General features: G+C 42.8%; 1 protein-coding gene across 4 annotated transcripts in view; it reads right to left on the bottom strand.

The window, feature by feature from the left end:
• The window catches only part of LOC118772890 (cAMP-specific 3',5'-cyclic phosphodiesterase 4D-like), a 105,595-nt gene that overhangs the window by 3,486 nt on the left and 77,033 nt on the right, over positions 1–25,076 (bottom strand). For 2 of the 4 annotated variants that reach the window (XM_036521543.1, XM_036521546.1), the window contains 14 exons: positions 12,848–13,039; positions 11,823–11,864; positions 10,912–10,948; positions 9,834–9,907; positions 9,369–9,418; positions 8,019–8,131; positions 3,924–4,017; positions 2,655–2,827; positions 2,378–2,476; positions 1,612–1,776; positions 1,400–1,499; positions 840–994; positions 388–510; positions 53–235 (listed from right to left, as the gene is read on the bottom strand). In XM_036521543.1, coding sequence (XP_036377436.1) covers positions 53–235; positions 388–510; positions 840–994; positions 1,400–1,499; positions 1,612–1,776; positions 2,378–2,476; positions 2,655–2,827; positions 3,924–4,017; positions 8,019–8,131; positions 9,369–9,418; positions 9,834–9,907; positions 10,912–10,948; positions 11,823–11,864; positions 12,848–13,039 — 1,600 coding nt within the window. The remainder of the gene's footprint in view (positions 1–52; positions 236–387; positions 511–839; positions 995–1,399; positions 1,500–1,611; positions 1,777–2,377; positions 2,477–2,654; positions 2,828–3,923; positions 4,018–8,018; positions 8,132–9,368; positions 9,419–9,833; positions 9,908–10,911; positions 10,949–11,822; positions 11,865–12,847; positions 13,040–25,076) is intronic. The other 2 variants (XM_036521544.1, XM_036521545.1) reach the window with 1 other exon arrangement.

Below are 25,076 nucleotides of genomic sequence, written 5' to 3'. Positions count from 1 at the left end.
CAGTACCTTCTGTACATTGCACCACTAGCCTGCTGCTCTTAATTGTACTGACCTGGGATTTCTCGATGGAGGCATTGTGTTTGTCACACATGGGACTGATCTCCATGCCCTTGTCCCTCTCACGGTCTCCCTGGGTAAAGAACTCCACCATGATGCGGTCAGTCCACTGTCGGTATAGCTCCAGCGGTTTTGTTGGGTTGCTGAGATCAGCACAGTGCACCATGTTCTGGAGAACCTGGAAACCGGATGAAAGACCCAAGTGTGCATACAGTGCAAGCACTGACATGACCCACCATAATGACAGTGATCACATTACCCTGAAAATAATGTTCTTAATTCACAAGAGACACTATCTTTGTCAATGCGCTACCCGGGATGTGCTCTGACCTGGATGCGGTCTGAGTAGTTGTCCAGCAGAAGCACTCCTAGACTGGTCACCTTCTTGGTCTCCACCATGGTCTTCAGGTCTGCCAGTAGGTTCATGTGTTTAGACATGTCAGTGGCCAGCACCTGCAGAGAAGCACAGACATTGTTTGTATTCTTGTAACTGTCAAAACAAAAACACAAGATTTGACGGTCGACTTTGAATGTTGCAGTATTGATTACGTGAGGGTTATCTGGCCTCTTAGTCTTTCACAAACAAGACCTACATTTTCTCTAAACTCTCATCTGTGAAATTGCATTTTTTTAAGACATGCCTTCAATTAGAAAAACCATTTGATCTAGAAAACGTGCATCAACAGTTCTAGACTAACTGTCATTGGTCTAAAGCCTAACCCCTGATAATTCCAGGACTACCTAACTTGAGGACCCCTTCCATTCTCCACTGGCTCTCTCACCATGTCAATGACCATCTTGCGCAGTGACTGCCTTTGCTTCTTGCTAAGGTTCTGGAAAATGTCACAGTTCTCCTCCTGCAGTAGCTTGAAGCCCACAGCCAGGTGGTGATTCTCCAGGACAGACGCATCGTTGTACATCAGCGCCAGCTCAGAGTCTAACAGCCGAAAAAAGGAGGGCACCATTAGGAACTCAAACGCAAGACAGAAACTCAGAAAATCCTAATGGGTATATTTTCTAGAGCAGTGTTTTAATGACTTTTTAAAATGACTATTGGAATCACGCTTCCCCATGCAGGAAAATATGAAAGATTTATGCACATTTCATGTTACTATCTAGGGATGACCTAGAGAATGTCTGGTTGCAGACAAGCAGATCTGTCCAAACAGTTGATCTTTTCCAATGAGCATAATGGTACTAACCTTAACCCCAGCCCCAAGTGCAGCTGAATTTGCAGGGACTAACTAGAGCAATGTCACATATGTGAACAAGATGGTTTAAACTATGTCGATTTTTGGGATGAATCTGTAGCCAGCAAGCGGGCAAGTGGAGAGAGACTCACTTGTATTGATGAGGAACTGGTTTGAGACCCCTGGGTGGTCAACATCATGTATGGCACTGGCAAACAGAGCTGCCAGGATTTCAAGGTCAGTGAAGACAGCCTGTTGAAAAAAAGAACGATTTATCCATGGAATGAAACAAAAGTAAACATGTTCTTATTTTTTTCCACTATGACCCTTCCCTCTGTCCATTTAGCCTGCTGTCCAGACTCACTTCTAGTGCAGGGGTGGAGAGGAGGACATGGGTGGATTGGACCACATCAGCCGCGTGGATGTTGTTGTGGTAGGCCACGTCGGCATGGTAATGGTCCTCCAACGTCATCATGAATGTGATGAAAGTGTCCGCAGGGATCTTGAAAGATTTCAGCAGGTCTCTCTCCTGAGGAGGAGCGAAGTATGTATGGGTCAACACCAGAACATTGTTCTTACTGTCACCATCCTTATTATTAACATCACAACCATCACTACCATTCTCACCAAACCCCTCAACATACAGACCCCACCATTACCACTACAAACACCCCCACCATCCCATCACTACTATGACAAACACTACCAACATTCTCAACATTCCTACACAGCTACCACTAACATTACCAATGCCCTACCCATCCAATCACCACCATCTTCAAAATTATTCCACATCACAGATTAAATAGTGTACTGAAATGCATATTTATTTTAGGTTTTAAACACACAAAGCCACAGTTTGAGGAAAGTAAAAACAGTGTGGTTTGCTTGAACAGTGTATATCTGAGCAAGTCACAATACATGAGAAGCTCTTATGTGATCTGCTAATTTCTTATGCACATTATTGACTTTGACAGAAATAGACCATATGGATTTTTTGTGCTGTGTACATGAGGTGTGTAATTGACAATGATATTCATCAGACAGCTCAAAGCAAAGCTAAAATGAGAACATGAACCACAGGGTCTTGATCAAATACAAAAAGGTATTGTCACTAATACAATTCTTACCTGAAAAATGGAGTACATTACTACCGTCAATGGGCGGTTCCCAGAATATTCTGATATCTTGAAAATGTCTAGGCCCCATCGATTGATATCTTCAAACTCCTAGAAAATTCAAGTTCAATTCCAGTCAGAAAAAGAACCTTACAAACTAGAAACTTACTAACTGGAAATTGCTCTCTATGGGTAGCTAGTTTGTCACTGCTATATTAACATATCTGGATCACAGTAGAGACCGAGCTGGAGCTCTGGGACACTGGCGGTAGAAAGTGACCAAACTTACCTTGGCCAGAGGACCCTCCTGGTCTGTGTTGACCCCAAAGCGTGGAATGCTGGTGGGGGCCAGGCTAGGGCTGTGGGTCAGTTTCTTCACCCCACTGATCTGGGACATGGGACGCTTCTTCTTGTCCTTCTCCTTGGGAGGCGGGGACATGATCTCCACATCATGCTGCTTTTCTGTAATATAATCACACACACAGAGTACCTTTACAGGTGTTGTAAAAGACACAAAACTAATTTCATTAAATTATTTTAAAAAAAAAACCATTCTGTTGCATAATGTGTTCTATTCTTTAGCGACAAAAGTTCTTAAAAACTCAAACACGAAGAGTACATACAGCTTGGCAACTAAATTCATCTCATGGTTATTGAACCCTTTCAGAGGACACAAAATGTCCACTGCAAAAGAGAACAGAATAGAGAAGAGAGGTACTGAGATAGTGTCATTTTTTGAGATAGAGAACACAATGGTTTTAGGCAGAATGATCTCATCTATCTCATAATTCTTCCCTCTTCCTGTCACATAATGCCAAGGCACTCATTGTCAATCAGAACAAATCACAAAACAAAATGAACCTTAAATAGACAAATATTAGCAGATTCATCTTCTCTCCATTTGTACACATTTTGATGAAGCTCCATTACATTACAATATTAGTTAACACTGCGTACTTACGCAATAAGCAGTCTAATAATATTACCATCCCCATGGCAACAACAGACAATGTGTCGAGGAATTTTGCCTCTTCCTTAAAGACCATGCTCCTGTCCCCCACTTTCCACTCCTAAGCACAAGCACTTTCCACTGCTCACACACTTGCAGAAAGACCTACCTCAAACATACACACAGACACAAACACACACACACACACAACCATGCCTTTATACCTATACCCATATCATTATACCTTAATCTTATAAGACTGATGCTTGTAGTTGTAGGCACACATACTTTTTGACAAATACATGCAAAATTACACATGAACAACATGTTCTCAGACACACGCCCACACATATTCACACTTACCACAAATGTGGTCACACAAAAAGAAAGCACCCTCACGGCACAAACAAGGTGTCGAATACACATCATTCAAAATCACTCATATTCATACAATACAGTTAATGCAAACCTACGTTTCGGTATTTTCAGAAATGTTTAAAGACATTTGAGCATGAATCATTTTATGGGTTATCATCATTTAAAGTTTAGCTATATAGAACGATGGCTATTTCAGTGTGCCCCTTACATTAGGCTGGCATTGTCACCCACCTAAAAATGTGCTGGCGATGAACTCTGACACCTGGTTCCCTGACCGACTGGTTTCCGACAGCTGAGTGAGTTCTCGATTCAGCATCCTTTTAAACTGGGGATTAAACACAAGACATAAACCACACATATGTTAGGTCTCCATACCCACACATACAGCATTTAAAGGGAAAAATCTGGTTATTACTGTACAGCTGGGCAGGCCCTCAAATCAAGTTTAGCACTACAGCAGATGGTAAAGGCATAACAATTACTATCTCCACATGATTCAGTCACAGAACTCAAGTCACTGGTAACTATATTTATCAGCTTCCTAAAAGGCAGTGAGTATAGCTAGACTTATAAGAGAATTTATGTTCAGTTGATATTTAAGTACATTCTTGTCCTCTTCCAAACTAAACTCTGCCATGGGGAAATTGAGCAAAAAAGCTAGAACTTGGAACTGTCATCGATGCAAACTCAAATTCAAGTCACTCCTGCCAATATAAAGATGCAGTAGATGCAACTATTGTACTAACATGCTTACATTGGAGAGTTACAGCTCTGAGACAAGACGTGAACAGACACTTCACAAGGGGGTTAGGATGACTCTGCTGCTGCCCCCTAGTGGTAAAATATCATAACTATGGCAGCCACTCAGTCAGGTAATGGGCCAGTGAGTGACTGAGGGGGACCCGATCTGTTCTAGGGCTGCTCTCTCCTGTCGCAGCCAGTTAGGAACCTTGGCTTAGAATTTTTTTAATGTCATGTAATGGTGTTTGCATGTACATAAATATAAATTAACATATACCCATCTCTAATTTTCTCACACAATCTATTTAACAATCCATCTGAAAACAATGTTTCTATCAAAGAAATAAGCATGAAAAAGTGGTTAAGATGGAACCTGAAGCATCATTACAGAATACAACATTAAAGTATGTAGAAGCAGTTTATGAGTAAAACTTTCTCACTCTTTTATGTGTACTGTGAGTGTAATATGAAAATGAGACAGAGCATCATACCAATGAACAGAGTAAAGCAGCTTGTAACAGCGCATCCAGTACACTGCTATTCATTCACTCCATATCTTCATACCCTCAGTCAGAGTAGCTACAGGCAACTGGGAGTAACGCATGCTCTCGTATATAGTAATGCATACTCTAGGGGAACTGTCTTTCATCTGTGCAGTGTGTTATGTAATCATACACATGGGCACAAAATAAAACTCAAATGAAACTGCATGGAAACCCACACACACACGTGCACACACTCACTTGAAAACAAGCACAGGGCCATTATCAAAACCTCTCCAAAAGTAAAAGCAGCACTGAATATACACGTTAATCCAGCTTCCATTGCTTAAACCTGAACACAACCAATTTAACTACTGATAAAAAAGCATTTTACACATTTAACACAGATTTTACAGATTATGTCTGCAGCTGGGCTAACAGCCATGCAGCAGTACAAACTTTGGAACAACCAAACAGTTTGCAATAAGAGATCATTTTATCACTTCTATACAGGAAAAACAAATTTCCCCTCAAGGGGGAACGTCCCTGCACCCCGTCAATGAGCTGCATTAAGCGTGTGGAATGCAGCGCACCTTCTTACCTGAATGAACATCCACGACACAGAAAACAAGTAGTTGACTTCTGGCATTTCAGCGTGGAGAGACGCATGTGTGCAAAGCGGGAAATGTGTAGCGCTGCGGGAGGCTCTGTGAACCTGTCCAGATCACCTGAGCTCCGGAGTTCCACTGTAACCTGACAGCGTGCACAGCACAAGGCGCACGGGAGAGTGAAGATCCACCTAACCGAAGACTAGGTGCCCCAGCAGCCAGGGACTGAAAAGAAGCAAGTGTGTGCGGAGGGAGCAGGGTAAGGCTGTGCGTCCAGCGGGGTGGCCCGCACGAGAATGCATGGCTGACTTGTGATCTTAGCCCCTCTCTTTCCGTGCGCTGTTTATTCTCTTGTAAACAGAGAGAAACTGAGAGAGAAGGTTCTCTTCAGTTCAATCTCTCTTTCTCTCTCTCTTCCCCTCCCCAGTAGGTATCTCCCCTTGAACTACTCACACGCGGGATGCCCCTTATCCAATCAGCAGCTCTCAGCAACAGAGGCTGGATAGAGAGAAGGGCTCTGATTGGTCGGCTGTGGTAAATGGAGGCGTAGATATGAACGGGCTGGATGGGGGGGGGGGGGGGGGTGCAGCGGGTGCATAGAGTGTGAGCTGGGAGGATGAAATGATCAATAGGCTGCTTAACTCTTTCAATGGGATGATCCATTCATGCGTGTGTGTGTGTGTGTGTGTGTGTGTGTGTGTGTGTGTGTGTGTGTGTGTGTGTGTGTGAGAGAGAGAGAGAGAGAGAGAGAGAGAGAGAGAGAGAGAGAGAGGCATGTGAAGAAATGAGGGATTCTTGAAAGCCTGAGCCTACGACTGAGGAAGGAAACAGTGCTGCTCAAATCCTTGTAGGAGCAGGACAAAAATCCTGAGAGTGAAAACTACAAATTAATTACACCTAAATATGGTCAAATCAGAATGCCATTCTTCTACAGTAAAACTGATGATCGCCCCTTTGAAACTGAGAAGATCCACATGGCAGAATATTGTGTTGTTTAGATATGGACGTTTCCCTCAGGTGAGACATGAGCATACCTGTAACTCCAGAGCAAGGTAGTGAACCTCCAGCAAAGATTTGGCCTGGTTAATAGCTCACAAAATATTTAAACTGAATGGCTCATTTTAAGGCAAATGAGCAAATAAAATAACATTCTGCAATAAACAGTACATGTGCTTTGCTGAGGTGTTAATAATGTAATACAATACTGAATGTGTCCTTCTAAATACATTAAGTATCCCACCCCTTCTGTTAATCTAGACCAGAACTGCATTACATCCATGTTTTTAACACTTATATGTGATGCCCTACTCCAAATGGGTGCAGGGACATCATCATCAACAGCAGCAGCAGGGTGATCTCCTGAGACAGCAGATATTTCATTCTGCTCTGTGCAGGCTCCTCAGTGGTGGCAGCAGCACACATGATCACGAGTCATGTGTGTGCATGTGTATGTGTGCGTGTGTATGTGTGTGTGTGTGCATGTGTGTGTGCACATGTGAGCATGCTTTGCGCATGGCTGCTGCATGAAGCGGGTCTGTGGGATCTGAGAGAGCCAATCGTGGAATCCCACAAGCGGAGAGCTGCAGCCTGGGTGGGGGATGGGGTTTGGCTCACTGTGGTTCTAACATGACATCATATCCACAGCTCCACGCTCATTCACATTTTCCAGCACACGACAGGGCGGGCGGAGGGAGGTGGTGCAGTGGGGTATGTGCTAAGCGGCTTCATTCAAAAATAGCAGCAAGTTTTCCATTAAAAAAAAAAAAATACGGAAAAAAGTGCCTTTTACGTGTCTCAACTGGACTGAAATGTTCAACAACCAACATGACTGAAACAAGGGCTATATGACATTAAGGTAGCAGGTGACAGTCATGTTGGCCTTTATATGCCAAAGCCTGAGACCAGAGTAAACCATGTGGAGTTACACCATCCGATTGGAGACTTGCTCACAGTCCTCACAATCCCAATGAGCTTTCCATACCCATCTTCCATATGTTCCACCACCACTGTCATATAGCAGTGAACAGAACTGACCCGTACATATGGAACCAAGCAAGGCTGTCTACAGTACAGCAAAGAAGAACTCCACAAGCTGGGACAGTACATTAGATGCACAGGGGCTTTATTAAGAGAATCATCATCACTTGGACGTGTAAATCAAAAGTAGCTGTCCTGTACCCTACAATATGTGAGCAACATCCTGCAGGACTGGACCTAGCACAAGTGCACAGATGTTGTCCTTAGAGGCCTGGAGTATGGTTGTATTCTATCTTTGTTACCTAATCACATTAATTATCTTTCTGAATGAATGAGGTTAGCCCTTTTTTCCTTGCCTCCTCAGAACTCAGAGATGGAAGGAACTGAGGAGAACACAGAGGGCGGTGTACCTCAGTGGGTGGAATGGGGCGGCTGTAGTTCTCGTCACCCCTGTGGTGGGGACTTAGTGTGGGTTTAGATCGCTCCGGGCCTGTATGCAGTGAGGGACACCAGCTTACCTTGTTGGAGGCCATCTCGCTGACGGAGTGCCGCGTCTGAAGCGTCTCCAGCTGGTCCAGACACCAGTCCAGCTCCTCCAGCGTCTCGATGGCCAGCTTCTGATAGGTCTCCTCTGCGGAGCGCAACAAGAGTCAGGGGTTCAGCGTTCCGTCGTCCTCCCCGGAGCCCGACACACCCCCACACTGCCATGGCTGCCCTGGCACTTCCTCAGGCAACCTCTCCTCATCGCCAGGATGCTCTGCCACAATGCCCGTACCCCCCAGACAGCCTGTTCTTCTTCTCCGCCACTGCCGTAATAAAGTGCCTACCCCACTGTTTCAGCAATCAGACCTCCCTTTTTACGTCTTGCTGCCTCCAGGATTATGTGTCCGTTACTGATTGTCTGCACTCAGGCTGTGTGCCCATTGACAGTTGCATTTGGAGGAGAGAGCCTTTGTGTCTCACTTTATCCCTGAGAAGCCTTCATTCCCTCTGCTCTCTGCAGCAGGTGAGTAAAGAGCTCTTTGTTTTGTGTCCAGCAGAGGTGCATTCAAAGCTGGAGACGCCACGATTCATTCACCCTGTTCGCTTTTCTTTTCCCCTTTTTATTACAAGCTTCATGAAAATGTGGAAAAAAACATTCAGCAAGCCTCTTTTCCTTTTTACAGCTAGATGTCTCAAAAAAACTAACGGTACTCTTTCTGAGTATTTGTGTCAGCGCACGGCCATCTTGTGTTACTATGGAAACCATGGACCATGTTTACATTTGTGATCAGGAAAAAAAAGGTGGAAAAATGAGAGGGATTCAGTTCTTGTTAGTGACACATTTTGACAAATTTTGCATGCGCCTGCGCATTATCCTCTTGAATGAGGTGACATTTGATTTAATAACAGGCACAATGCATACTGAAGTCCCTACTTTAAATATGAACAAAAACACAGGGCCCAGGGGTACATCACATACAAGCAGACACATGTAGTGCAGACCTCTTCATTTACTGGTAGCAAGTAGCAAATATTATTGATGGACTGCTGTGAAATCAGTCTGACATGCCAAGTTCAAAAGAGCAGAAAAAGGTGACAAAGCTTTAACATCTGAAGTTTTCCTAATAGCACTGGAATATATTTGGTTCTGCAGTAACTGGAAATATGACAGACACAATTTCTTTCATACTGAAACTGTATAAAACAATTTTCTTATTTTAACTTCTTGCCCTGACATTACTTTCCTAAACCTTGACATATAATTATTATATGAAATAAACACAATAAAAAAACACTCACACACATAACACAGTACTGGTGAAAATGTCCAGACTCCTCATTTTCCTAATTAACTGTTTTGAATTCCCACTGATTTCCCCACTGACCTGGTAGGCTTGGCTTGCACATGGATGGAGGGTTGCTGCCAGATGATCTTCTGTGGAGTGGACAGGAATCATGAATGGACAGGTAGAATGAAATATGCAATTCGTTCATGCCTACATACAGTATAAACAGGCAGGGCGCAACCAAAACGCACCAGCCCATTCTGTGTTCAATGTACAGTAAGGTTGCTGGGTCTCTAGTTGCTTATCCATATATGGGATTCAGCAAGAGTTAAACAGCATTCAAGGGATATATTTAATAGCATCCTTTACCAAAAAGAACCACCAATGACCTACAGTGTATCTCCAAAACCACAGTGACTCTTTCTCTGGGCATAAAAATTCATGCCTGTTAATTGTGCGGTGCTGAAATGCATGCTTCATTCAAAAGTACTTTGAATGAGAGAAATAAAAGTATGGGTAGTGGTATGTGGCTGGGAGGCTGGGAATTCATGACAAATAACTTACTTGCTAGCCACACGATCCTGCAGATGAGTCAAAACCGCAAAGTTGCTTCTCACTGTCCGCAAACTCGCCAGAACCTGCAGCACAGGTGGGGCCACACTGCGTTACCACACGACTGGCCACGGCAGGGGTGTCCTCCGCCATTGTTTAGCACGCGTGGTCACACGGCCGTCTCACAGAGAGGCTCTTTGGGTTTGCAGTGTCCAGCCTAAGACATTCACGTACCTCCTGGCTTTTTACAAGCTTCGGTGCATCCCGCATGACATCAATGTGCTATGGACGTAAGCCCACTCTACCTCAAGCGTCATGTGTCTTCATAACTCGACAGCTCGATCCGCAGTCAGCATATAAACGCTATCAGGTTTCCGAAGCCTAGAGGATATCTTGTCTGTCAGCATCCTCATGGACGTTCTTGGTGTTGGGTTGCTGTCTTGTTTTGTAATCTGAGTCGAGCTGTGACACAAGCTCTGCGTAATGTATGCCTCGGCGTACAGGGTCGGGGTGCTGCTGCATTTAGGTACCATGTACCCATGGAACACCATCCACACAGACTGCACCACCGTATGTCTGCCTTTGTGAACTGGCACCATTCTCCGCAACGGCATCTGGTGAGCCTCAGCATCAGAAGGGAACTAAGTACAGGACATACTGCACCCTAAGTATTACAAATGACAGCTGAGGGCTTTACAATCTGTATGCATCTCCACCACTCTACACCACAAAGCCAATTAAGTGTTCCAATTTATCAAGTTTTTTTTTTTTTTTTTTTTGGCTCCAATTGCCTCAACTGTGATGATTCTCATCACGATGTTGAATCAGACATTTTAATAGCACCCTATCTTTTTGGTTGTAGTGGTGGGGGGAGTGGGAGGGCAAGCTTGTCTGCAGGCTTTGATCTGGGCATGAAACAATTCCACTTGTGCTGCACTTGTGATGTCTTGCAATTTTCCTCAATGCTAACAGCATTAACATATTGAAAACACAAGGAAGAGCTTTTCGGTTTTTTCGGTGACTCCTTGAACTAGTAAAACCAATCAAAAGCTACAACGTGACATTTGGCGATCAAAAGAAACAGACTGACCTGTGCAAATGGTGTCACAATCATGTCTTCACCATGTCTGAAATTAGAAAAGGAAAAACGCAATATGATTTACAGTGTGAGTAGAAGAAAACAGAATGAAACAACATTTTGCCAGACTTTTAGCCAAAGCCTGGCCTCAGTGTCATCTAAAAATAGTTCAACTGTCCCTTGAAAAACTAGACCCCCAGACCTACGTCAAACACAACACTGTGGCGCAAGCATAACCTTTACATACAGTCATAGGTCAAGTGAAGTTCACAAAAATATAGCATACAGTGAGGACTTGGTAGAAATATATGTATTGGTTAAGGAAGGGCTTCAACAGGAAATCCACACAATAACATTGGCATTTCCAGACACAGTGACACATCAGAGGCTAGAACACAGATTTATTTGCATAAATGTGAGAAGTGCAATAATTGCATACAGTAATAAATAAAATTTAAACCAAAAACACATGTAAAAATTCAACCAACGGAAAAGCAAAGCTATGTGGAGAAGGTGAAGCGGGTGGCATGCATGTTATCTGTGAGAACTGTGGGGACAAGAGAGAGCCAATCCCCTTTATGTCATGGGTCATGCACAAATGCATCTGAATTTTAAAGACTTTGGGGTGTTTAGACAACTCTCTTGCAGATATGCATGCAGGGCACAAACTAGGCTAAACTAGGAGGCAAACGTTTTGTTATAAGGGGGCTTGGGGTAGGCAGGGGTGGGTGGGTGGGTGGGTAGGCAGGGGTGGGTGGGTAGGGGTGGGTGGGTGGGTGGGTAGGCAGGGGTGGGTGGGTGGGCACTCAAGTAGACTGGTTACAGGTAGAGGGTGGGGAAACACTCTGACACCTGCAAAGGAGTGTGTGGGGCAGCAGCCTTTTTAGGAAAATAAGACAATATTTTTCACACGCTTCTCTCACCGAGCCAGCCAGCTGACCTCCCAGTGCTTCAAGCCCTCTTCCCTTTAAAAACACAAGCAAGAGTTGGTGACCTGCTACCAAGTAATGCCTTACTAAGCTATTCAGACCAGGGAAACTGGCTTCCACATAGGCTGGAAAAATAAACGGGAATAATAATAAAATGGCTGATTTGGGACTGCGCAGTCCTCACACAGAGGGGTTGACATGCAAACGTGGCTGGGATGGAAAGAGCATCTGGATGGGGTAATAGTGGTTTTTAAACTGGAGCAGGACAGATTTTCCAAACCCACAGCGCAATATGGTTTTATGAGTTGCGCTAATTTGTCTTTGAGATTTAGAAGGCTCAGCCTTTTCGGTTCCAGTCAGCCAAGCTGAAGCATGTCAGAAGCATTTCTTCCTTTCAAAGCAAAATTTCTCATTTTACTTGTTCAAACAAAACTCTGAAAAGATACAAAGTTAGCAGTCATAAAGATACATGCATGCCCTAGTCAAGAGTGCCAGGAAAAATAACATTAATCTCTGAAGAAAATGTACATGTATCTTTTTCAGCAGAGTTCACTGGATGATCATCCTACTTCAAGCTTCTGACTTCTTTTGCCCAGATCTTCTCAAATAATTGTTTGCAGTTATTAATGGTAAGAATATGTAACAGTGCAAATATACCATATGCCTATAATGACAATAAAAGTGAGCTTTGTGAGTACAGAACTTGCTTCCACATTTTCATCTCCATCTTTATTATTTACAGAACCAATAGTGTTGATGCCCTTTTTATTCAATCACCTGCTCACTTGTAGATGTGACATTTACGTTAAATGCTGAATACATGTTCACCAGCCCTTCCTGATACCGTGTTATTCCTTTGATTTCTTCCTTCCCTGTTCACAAGAGCGTCCTGTTTGGCTACTGAGAATCCGACAGCAAAACGGCCCCGGGCTTTAGAGTCCCGTGGTCCGGTGCTGTGCCCTGTGGGGTGAAGTTGACCTGATTAAGGAGAGGAAGGAGAGGGTCAGAGGCACACTCACAGCTCGCTGGCAGTGGAGGAGTTCCGGGACATGGCCTTAGGCGAGAGGTCAAAGTCCGAATCGGAGCGATACAGGAAGGACTCCCGTCGCTGGCTGTGTGGGAAGTTGGCCTGCAGGACAAGGCCCGAGCCCGGACTGGCCTGGGGGTCCAGGGGGCTGCGGCCCACCGACAGCCCATTTTCAACATCGAAACTGGGGGAGAGAGAATAAATGTGACCATCAACGCACACATCCTGGCTTCCACTGTGTTGAAAAAGGTCCCTGTTTTGCCTCTGATAGCAACCACAGAAATATGAGACAGAGGCGCTCAAGGTAAATAATGAGGCCTGACACTGAAAAAAATGGCACTAGCCTTTTGCTTTATGAACAGGACACTGTAAATTATTAGCAGGCAAATGCAGTCATAATTATGCTCTCCCTGCCAGCAGTAATTCCTTGTGTTGTTAAAAGAAGGGAAGATATGAAATGCATTCATGAACTCAATTATGTTTTTTTTTCTGCAACTATTAATTTAACAGTCATAAAAGAGCACATTCACCTTAACGGTATTTGGTGTGCTGCGTTCCTTTTTTAAAAAGGCAAAGGTCTGAATTGGAGGGAGAGTTGAGAAAGACTGACTTAGCCATGAAAGGAGGTGCCCAGGCAGGCATTGAGGCAGCTGCTCTGTAAACATAAAGAGCCTTTTCTCTAACTCAATCACACTGACGTCAGCACTGACCTCACCTGAATACGTCACATGTGCTAAACCTTTGCTTCCCCTCTGTCCGAGGCACTAAAACAAATTGCGTGGCTGCTGACACCCAATTCATACCTGCTCTTGCTTTTAAATTGGACCTAAAAATATCAAGCAATCAATCAATACCCATTCCATTTCATGAAAGGGACATTAGACTGATTCCCCTGCAATGGCAGTTTTTCAGGGGACAATGCTTGGACCTCTTTGAGATGATCTCAATGGTTCATTGCGCATCTCCTTGAATGCAATAAAACTGATGAAAGTCAAATCTACGCATGCAGCACGCATCCCCCATCCCCCATCCCCCAACACACAAGCCCAGATTTACTGTCGCAATTCTTTCCATATGGATCGGGACCAGAGCTGTAAGCACAAGGAGGTGAAGCGTTTTCACTCCTCTCTGTCCTTCCACAGGGTGATCTGACAGTGGGGCTACTCGTACGCTAGCTCACTCCGAGCAGGAAAGAAGCCACCCAGCACTGGAGGTTCAGGCAGCAAGGTCGATGTGATGTATGAGTGAGCTCTAAAAATAGTCCTCTCTCATTGATGCTGGAGCATCTGAGCCTATAAATAGTCCCCTTCAGGTAGAGTGAAATCCCAATCACTGGCCAGTTTCACAACCCCCTCCGTCTACTATTCTGCAGCGTTCCCCCATTTTACAGCCCTTATACACCTGCTGGTAACAAATAAGGCTTCCAATCCTTGGCATCTTGCCCTTGTGATGTCAATATTTCCCCTTCATACATAAGTGAAATGTAGTGCATGACTGTTTCTGAGCAGTGCCGATTGGGGACAATACTAAAGAAATACTAACAAATGCATTGTATTAACAACAACCAGTGCAATAATAACAGCATAGTGGTCAATGAATAATTCAGAAGACAAAATCTATGGCATGATTTCATTCCTATTAATAGGGCTTTTAGTTATGTTTTCAACACAATTTCAGTGGTCAGGTTTCTCTAGTTATAAATTCTGGGTATTGCATTCATTGAAATGAACACATTAAGGAAATAAACATGAATATTGGTCATTGCAGGAACTGAATAATTTACTCAAAACAATAGCCTCTTACCTGAAAAGCTCATTCTCCTTGGTGTGTGTAGTTAAGCTACTGTATACATCACTGTGGGAATCGGTCAGATGCAGTCATTTAATTACAGTTTCTTCTAAGACAAGACTACTGTTAATATTCCCATACGAAGAAACTTCTTGGTATACAACATTCTGTGGTTTCTGGTGCATACTGGGTATGATAGAGTTACAAAGCCCCTATGAATGTCAGCTAGCATAGAGAAACATGTATTACAGTAGCTAGATCGTGTTTAGGTCTCAAAGTGAATAGTAATAATAATTCTATGCCATAATGTCCAGTTGTGCAATGTGACATTTCAAGACCTTGGACATCACCATGAAAGAAATATATCTATCACATGTCACTCATCTCTTTCTCTACTTAATTGAAACTTTTTTTGTACTATACTGTAAAACCGTATGTGGAGAATCAGCTAGTATTAACTGCTATAGTCTAAGGTCATCTTTTAGTTTTAGCTGCATATATGCGATTCCAAAGAGTTCAACAGAGCTCAGTTGCTGGTGCATTAAGAACAGACATTATATAATCAGTAGTGAACCCACCATTCATGTGACAGTATATTTATATACACACACAAGAGAAAGGGGGAGGTGGGGGGGGGATGGCTCCGCATGGCTCAGATATGCATATCAAACAGCACAGTTGTTTACATACAGTAGATTGACGGGGGCGGTGGTGGAATCTGAGGGAAGGTGGAGGTGGGGGGGCGGGGTGGGGGGGGGTGGGGGTCTGCTCTAAAAATACCTGCGCTCAGGGCTTGCGCTGTCACTACCCCTCTTCCCCAGCTCCTTCCCTTCATTTCGCTTTCACGGCACATCTCTGCAAGCTCCAGCAGCCAGGCCATTTCTGCCACGTGGCTGCGCTGTTCATGGCTAAAAATATCCTCCTTCAGCAAGGGAGCCGAGGCAGAGTGGCTATTAATAGGCTTTCAGGTAGAGTGAGCACCCGGCTCCATCAGGCACAGAGGCTTCTCCCCATTCATAAATATTCATACATGCAGCTATAAGAAGTCACTGCTCTGCTATTTTTGGTCTTTTCGGGGGAAAAAAAAAAAATCAACCCACGTCTTTCCTTCATGCAATGTTTCTGTTTTTGTTTGGAAGCTCTCCCTACTTGCTGAGCAGATTATGATGTTCTTTTTTGTTGATATTGTTTTGGTTTCCTCTGCTTACGCATCTCACTCTGTGGCTACGCCGTAGTACTAACTGTCATTTGTTCAACTTCACACAGGATGGTCTCTTTCCGTAGTGCACATTTACATATTTGGATGTATTTCAACATAAAAATGTCTACTGACAACGTTTTCGACCAACAAGCACATAAGAACAGCTTCTGTAGTGATTTATTAGCTAAAAATATATGTTCAACCATGGGGTCATAGGATGACCCCATGGATGATAATTTATTAATGAAAGAAATGTGGGCTGCGATGCGTCATCACACAAAGGATTGAGTCTCTTCCTTTACACAATGCAAACTATGACCGCACAGTGATACCATGTGGACTAATGGCTTGTTAGCAGTGAGCAAAAGCTTTTAAAAAGCTTTGGGTCTTGTTTGTATTTGCACAAAGAACATATCTTTAAATATCCAATAAATAAACATGCAGCTCCATTCCCTGGCTATCATCCACAGCCATCTAAAATAAGCCTGGAATGACAAACGCCTGAACAACTCCCTCCAAGGTCCAATTCATGTGTTCTGTTATGGTCGAATTAAAGGGAAACTTAATTTTTGTTGGATTTATGGGCTGTTTATACCATGAAATCAAGAATGCTTGCATAGTTTTACACAGTTCCAGTTCTATTTTAAGTAGTCTGATTAGAAACATCACTCATAATGCCTAGGAGCATTCAAGGAACTGGAGAAACTTTGTATACTTTGAGTTCCATAGGCCTGTGCAGTTTCACAGACAGGAAACTCACTGAAGGATCAAACAGAGGTGCATCTGAAAGGAATTGTTCCGGAAACGAAAAACCAAATATTTTCGACTTTTGGTGGGTGAAGAGAGCATTTCTCTGCACACACTAAACGGCTGCATATATGTACACATCAAAAGACAGTCATGTTTTCCTTTTGAGAAAAAAGGGTTTTGAATATGGCCCACAAGGCCATTGGTGTTGTTATTATTTTTCCATTTATTTCATTGTATAACACTGTATCATAAAGCTCCAGTCCACACTAAGTCACCTCACACAAAGAAAATGGCTTCATAAAGTATACAGTGATTGTGCTAAATGACATGGGTGTTTTGAAGAGCTGGGCTTTGGGAGTAGGTGAAAAGGGACTGAGGCTGTGGCAGAGGTTAAACTCACACAGCTTCCACAGGAAGCTTGCATTGCACTTGACAAGCCCCCCTCACTGACAGACTACAAGCCAGTGCCATTGTCCCGCAATGTTCACAAGGCCTCCATTCACTCCTGCAAACAAAAACAAACTACCATGGACCAGGGAGCGAAAAGAAAATAGCCCCAAAATAAACTGGGGAAACAGAGGTTGAGAAATGTGTAGGCAGAGGCAGAGGATAGGTTATTGTGTTATTCATAAAAACCGTGCTGACATCTGAATGGCTTCCTCTTGGGAGAGGTTCCCTCTGCTGGGCTGAGTTAATATCGCAATCAGACAGGCAAGGATGGAAAGCGGTGGCTTTAACTAGCTAGTGAGTTCCAGAGCATGTGCTACTGAGGCTCCATAAGAGAGGAACGTGAGAGGCTGTGTTGCGAGCCACACATTCCAGGCAGCCAGCATCAGGGCACACATGCCCAGTCCTAGCGGTGCTCTATGCGGTATGAAGATGGAAAGGACTCAGTCTCTGAGTAACTTCTGTGTTAAAAAAAAAGAACTGAATGGTTTCTAGGTTCAAAACAAGTCCGCGAAAAATCTGTATATTCTCTTCTGTGCGCTTCAGGCACTTACAAATCACTGTCAAACTGATAGAGATGTGCATGGCCTGAGCGCTTGAGCATCATATCCTAAAACTGATGTACAACTGGTTTGGACACAAACATAGTGACCAACGCCAGCAACAGGTTTTCTATCATTACAGCTGCTTCACACAGACATTCTGACAATTCATTCTCAATACTTTTCCTGGCCAAAGAAAAATATATAGGTAGAGGTGTTAAAATGAGAGATGGTATTCGGAACTTAACATACTATCCTTCCTAGAAGCCACTTACACCTATTTGTAAGAAACCCTATCATTTGGCTAGTTTTGTACAAGCTGATATCACATGCTGTAATGTATATAAGCTAATAAGAGATGCATAACTTGCCCTCTAGATTGGCCTCTGTTTGTATAGTTGGAGACACGTTTTTCACATCTACACTCCATTTGGAGTTTCTCCCATGGAGGCCACCATTATGCAGAGTCAGCAAACAGCTCCCATAGAAACATTTGTTGACAACTTCATAAACTGACAATTAGAACTTTAAAGCGGACTGAATGGGAGCATTGCAAGAAGTTACACTTGCTAGTCTTTGTGTGTTCCCCTTTTAAGCCCTGAATACAGGCCTGAAGCAACGTTTCTCCAGTGGTTAAATGAGAAGTTTTATCTCCACAGATAAAACAATCATTGTCCTTCATGAGCAAGCATCCTTTATGCTGGATAGTGAGGAAAAAAAGAAACCTTCATAAACAGCTAGGCAACAGCATGTTAAGATGGCTTTTGATACCATAACATATCATTAAGATGGAGGACTGCTACTGTGCATCAGTTCAGTTGAAGAACACTGAAGACCAAAAGTAAATCCTGCATGTATGAATTCACCCAGTCATAGCAACACAGTAACAAGTAGTTGTAAGAAAAGGCCCAGAACTCGGGGCTGAGAGCCATCCGGTGTCACCGTTCGCCTACAGTGTTTTGCAGATTGATACCAGCTGAGCAGGATTGGGATGTCCATGGGAACCCATGGGAGGGGGGGGGGGAGATCTGAGAGCATGCTCTTTTTTGTTCTGAGAAGCAGATGTTATCGTTACAGCGCGGTGCTAATTCTAGAGCAGGGGATGACTGACAGTGCCTGTTTAAAGAAAAACACAAAACCCTGTTTTTGTCGTTCAGGAGCGTGTGAAAGAACAGCGTGGTACTTTGTTCAAAGACCTGTGACAGTCTAAAAAAAATGCATATACGTTTGTTTTGATGCAATTCCTGAGGCCTCTGAGTGGCGGGAGAAGGGGTGGAGATAGGCCATCGAGGGGGTCAACATGAAGAACACGAAACCTTGCTGTTCGAAAGCTCCCTCCATGTTGCATAACCTGCCCACTGGGACCCAGAGTTCCTGGTCTGGGCTGTTTGCTGTATATCCTGCACACCCTCTATTGTGCATAATCAGACCTCCACAGCTTTAAAAACAAAAAAAATATGTAATGGTCCAGGTTTGTAAAGGATATGCGTTCATTTCCCCATAATGCAGAAATTCGTATACACTATATGGACAGAAGTATTTGGACGCCTGTCCATTACACCAACAGGGACTGTAATGACACTGTATTCAAATATATATACTTTCATACGGAGTTGGTCCCCCTTTTGCAGCTATAACAGCTTCCACTCTTCTGGGAAGGCTTTCCACAAGATTTTGGAGTGTTTCTGTGGGAAGGTCAGGGCTCTGTGGGGGCCAGTCAAGTTCTTCCACACCGAACTCATCAAACCATGTCTTTATAGTCCTTGCTTTGTGCACTGGGGCACAGTCATGTTGGAATAGAAAAGGGCCTTCCCCAAACTGCTGCCACAAAGTTGGAAGCCTAGCATTGTCCAAAATGTCTTGGTATGCTGAAGCATTAAGATTGCCCTTCACTGGAGATAAGGGGCCTAGCCCAAACCCTGAAAAACAGGTGTGGCCAAATACTTTTGTCCATATAGTGTATCAACAAGCGATCAATCAAGAGCCAGGAGCTTTTTTTACTGCCACTGGAAGAAGGCATGGTCACCTTCAGTCACAGTGGTCATATATGACTGGAAACCTACAGTTTACCTCTTTCTTAACACTTGATTTTATTTTCCATTTGCCCTCTGTTTTATTCATTCATAATGCCATTTTTTATGTTCACAAATTTTTTTTGTGAATGTAAAAGTACTGTTTTATACAGTAAAACATACACTGAAAAGTGTGCATCTTGTAGTGATTTGTATATAAAACCAAACATTGTGAATAGGTTTGTTTTTGGTGCCTAATGTCTTCAAGTCTGGGTAAAGGCTTAAAACTGATGACTGATTCTTCTTTAACTAGTTGGAAAGGCTTTGGGAATGTTTTGGGGATTAATATATTTAAAATAGAAATACATTCTGATGAACTGTTGATGCTTATCTTGGGATTGAGTGTGGTCTGTCAAGTGTCTGTCACCAATGCTAACCTGCAACTGCTCAACCTGGGGTCAGCTGAAGGTGACGGAACACTTCCTCTTCTCCTAACGACTGTCTTAATCACTGTTCAAATCACATAGCCTTTTCCTAAATTAAGCAACTTCAGAAACAGGCAGGAGTTGAGTGGATACAGACACCATATGCCCACCTGGCCCTGGAATGTGTCTTTGTCTCTCTCACTTGTATGGGCTCTAGAACAATATATCCAGTATAAATAGTCAGGCTTCCAGAACTTAAGCATCTTTTCATAGGAATGTAACCACACAGGAGACTTCATTATCAAACACCTGTCAATATGGGATACAAATGGGATACCAGATTCAGGTTAGTGTGGGAGAACTAAAGCAGCCCATTTCTGTACAAAAGAGTCTCAAGATTTTGTGATTTTCTCAGATTGAAAGGGTTTAGGCAAAGAAATGATGAAGGATTCTCATGGGACAGTAGTTTCTTCAACAACCTCCCTGACCACCAACTGGTTAGAATTATATTAGATGTACTGTATACTGTAGTAATTGTATAACAGCTTCAAGTGTTACTGCTACTAAATGTTTTCTGTGCAAGTGCATTTTGAGATGTGTTTTGCACTTGCATTCTGCTCTGCTCAGCAGCTCACTCTGAATAAGCATTTAAATGAAATAAAAGAATACAATAATAACTCAGAAATGCTGATTACTTTTCAAAAGCTGACCAAAGATGAAGAGAGAGGCAACACCACATTTGTCACAATAAATCTTACCGACGGAAAATTTGACTTGTCGCACATATGAAAAGATGACACCAAGCCAACAGAGCGCCTCCCATGACAACAGGTTTATCGTTTCTGCAGTGACCTTTTGCCTACCTACTGTAGCTCACTCCCCTGAATGCAAGGAGGCCGAAGAGAATGTTTGGCAGGATTCCCACAGTGAGAGACAACAAGGCAATATCAAAACAGATACGCACAAACGGTTAAACCATGGCGAGAGAGAAAGGGTTGAGTTCTACAAATTACAACCAGACTGACTTCTGCCCCCAAGTTCTATTTGCTTTGTGCTTTATGTAAGGGTGCATCAACCTGGGACTGCAAACGATTTCCTTTCCACCTACCCAGCCAATCGCAAACTTGGAACTTTGAGTGTGCTCTAGGGAGAAAAGCATGCAATGTTGGGTCTAAACTGCACTATAATGTCATGAATTGCATCTTGCCATTGATTGTGACCATATAGTTTACAGTTAAACACATTCAATGTTGCTGCAAATGTACACATTCCATGAAATGGAGACCTGCCAACTTCTCTCTTATAGTTTTGTGGTAAAAAAAAGAAATCTATATCCAAATTAATTCACTCCTTAACCAGCTCTGTAATAGTATTCTGAGGTTCTATTGTGTAGTACATGAAGTTATCTAAAGTACATAAAGCCTTGTCAAAAGAAACCTCATCACTGACAACAGTATTACTTAACTGATACAGTAATGCTTTAAGCAAACATACCTTAGATCAGTATCATACAATGTGAGTGATGTCTTGAACCTGTATCTTGGGAGATGGCATGAACAAATACCTGAAACTGGTGCAGCACTGACCTTGTATCACTGGGATCTAAGGCACGGCCATGTTCTAATTCTAGCCTGACTAAAATGCTCAAAACTCCATTACTTCCAAAAGGTAGCACTACTCACTGAATCACAAATGTTATTGACTTTTCGAAAAAGATTTTACATTATCAAATAGAATTGGGCATTTCACAAATGGAACAGCCATTTCAAAACAGAATGAAATAGTCTGAACAGCCATGTCATCAAATGCACACCAATTGGTGTAAGTTAAATAATCAGCATTCTGTGCACATTGACAAAGAGTTCAGATGCTTCCAATATGAGTTTTCAAAATATCAATATTGATGGAAAAGTATTGATCATTTTTTAGTTATAGTTCAGGGAGAAAAAAATAACTCAAGTGGAAAATCTATGCAGTATTTGTTGCCTTAACTGCACACTAATTGCTGATTGACATTGATTGAGATATGTAAATTGTGCTCTGCATTTGTGGAAAAACAAAAAACTTGAAATTCTTGTAATGACTTGCACATCAAACACACTGGTATAACTTCAATCATCCACCTGTTCCATCACTCAGCCCTCACTGTGGATGCCACACACTTTCCCAGACATATTTGCAGAGTAACACATACAATACATATACATGCAGAGTCCTAGCGGTCTCAGACAGCCAACTCCAGGAACCATTAGTAAAACTATAAGACGACATCCTGACAGAGTTGACACATCCTGACAGAGTATTTTTTTCTATAATGACCACTACTAATAAAGCAAACAATTATGATTACATATCAGAAAAAATACTTCTGATTACATACTTGTACAGTGTATTATTGCTTAAATAAGGCTAAGGATGGTCACTAGTAGCTACCACTACAAGATACCACTTGCTAAGTTATGCTAAGTGGTGGCGGTGGCTGTGGTAATGATTACCCACCTGTAACATGTCATCACAAGATATCTCGTACACTAGCCAGCAGCAAGTGCATAATAAAACAATGTAAAATGTTTCATAGCGGAGGCTCTGCTCATGTCAGAGAGGTGCAACGGCTGATAAGAGTTTGATGGACGGTGCTTTATAATGCATGCCAATTAAAACAGTGAAACTGATTTGATGACAAGTAAACATTCTGTGATTTATTTTAAGGTCATGATATTGAAGTGTTCTGCACTGCTTGGTGTTGTGTCTTCAGGTGCATTGCTCAGAGCTGTGTGTCTGCTTTGCCTTTACCATGTTTAGCCACACCTAAAGCTCAGCCCCATACCCCCATCACTGCTTGTACCCATCTATATAGGGTATATTTACAAAAGACCCCCATGTAAAACACAGTATGCCATCAAGTTGATTATAAAAAAATACAAAGACTGCAAAAAAACCAGAGGAGAAACCTCAGGTTTCAGGTTTCAAATGAGACAACTGTTAATGCTTATGCTGTAAGATAGACAGTTCAAGGCTTCCATCCATCCTATTTACCATCATGCAGTGAGTATTTGCCTATGGATAAATTACATTAAACGTGATAATTACATATACATTTGATAAGCTTAGTGTGCATTGTATACATACATAAAGGCTATAGCACTTCACACCACTAAACACCACACAGGTTCAGTCTTTGTCTATTTCAACTCTTGAAAATGGATTGGTTTTACTGAAACTGAGAAGATTAGAGTCCCCTGGCATTTTCAGGCAAATCCAACAGGTATGCACTTTGCATTAAGAAAACCCCACTGCAATCACTGCGGAGACAGGGTGAATAGTGCTTGTGCTCAGCTCCAGGTGAACACATACCACTGCTGCTGCTCTGTCTCAGTACTGAGTGAACCAGGGATGAAGTCCTTCCTTGGTGAGGAAAAGGACAGTACTCAAGCTCACTGGTGCTCCAGAACTCTGCCTTTTCTCCATTTACAAGCCATACCACTCCCCTGTGAAGTCTTTAAAATGTTTAGATTACTCCAAACTAGCTGTGTGTTCCTGAACTCACTTCCTTTTCCTTCCCTCCCAAGGTCTCCTATCTGTGCAGAAAGAAAAGCAAGAATGGTATGGAACAGTTTTATAAAGCCTTCCAAAAGGAAGAGATGATGGGTCTGAAAGCACCACAATAAGGCATTCCCTGCAAACACCAGCCACCACAGTCACTCTATTAGTGAGGTAGTTACCTTTAGAGGTACAGCCACCCATTTTTAAGAATTACTGCAATTCAGCACATTTGCATTTGCACAGCACGTTATGCAATTTCCATTTAAAACAGAAAAGGTCATAGATGATTTGTCTGATTGTTTGCAGGAAAGCACACAACAGCTCACTGTCCCGGCGTCAGCGAATATCGCCAACACAAAAGTAAGTCTGCACAAGTTTTACATGTTCTCAAAATTCCTTCGCTATCATTTTACTCCAAAATTCCACACCTTTGCCAAATTGAGATTACTACAGCCGCCAAAGTACAATTTATTTGAAGGACAGCATGCACACTTGAAAAATGAAACAAAGTCCCAATCATCTAAGATAATGAAAGGATAGAAATGTCACACAAACACAGAGAGCGAGTTTCGGCGTACTGCAGAAGGCAAACAAGGCAGACATGCGGCAGCACATGTCCCATGCATTGCTGCAAAAACACACGTCCCATGCTACACTGAAAAAAAAACACACGTCCTTCGTCGCGCTGGCCGCACCACACTGCTATGTACCTCAGCTGAACTGTGGACCTCACTATTGGTACTCTGAGGATTTGGCTATATCACTAGTAGTGACTGTATTACTCTTGCTACTAAGGCAAGTGACAAAGCAGCATGTCAGCGGGCTGCAGCATGCGGCTGCTTACATTGATATACTGGAAAAAAACAGGGACAGAACTGACAAGGATCTACCATTATCCATAATAAGTGATGAGGGCATTTTTTTCCTTTCTGAATCAGGAAAATTGTCCCAATTCATCATACACTCAGACAGTGCCCCCTTTTTTAAAGCCCCGACTCAAAAACAATATTTTGTTTCTTTTATTAAATGCCCCTCTGTGTTCCAGCAGCACAAGATCTTATTCGTCATGGCACCCATAATGTTTGATAACTAGAACATACCGACCACAGAACTTAAGATTCCACAGACATTTTCCTCATGTTGGATAATGTCATGGAGTCCTGCCACAGGAGAGCAGCCAAAACTCAAAAATGTTCTTTATCATGCTTGGTTGTGCAGCTGCCAGTGAACAGGTGAACATTGTATCTACTGTATCTCCTCTCGCTCTGCACTGAGCTTCCATGGATGTCTGGATTGCTCCCAGCATCATGACAGAACTCTGGAATCTCAGTGCTCCTAAAAAATCACCCATTAGTATCCTGCCAGACCGCAGTAACATTTGATCCAACATTTTCAGAAGATTATTGTAACCGTGTAAAGACATCAAAAATTTTACTGCACTGGTTATCTATGCAACACATTTTTTAAATGATCATTTTTTTAGAATTAACCAATTAATTTACTGTGTAATTTA

Source organism: Megalops cyprinoides, chromosome 2, assembly GCF_013368585.1.
Source record: "Megalops cyprinoides isolate fMegCyp1 chromosome 2, fMegCyp1.pri, whole genome shotgun sequence".
NCBI lineage: Eukaryota > Metazoa > Chordata > Actinopteri > Elopiformes > Megalopidae > Megalops > Megalops cyprinoides.
Note: the sequence above shows the minus strand (reverse complement) of the source record. Positions and strands in the feature narration are given on the sequence as shown.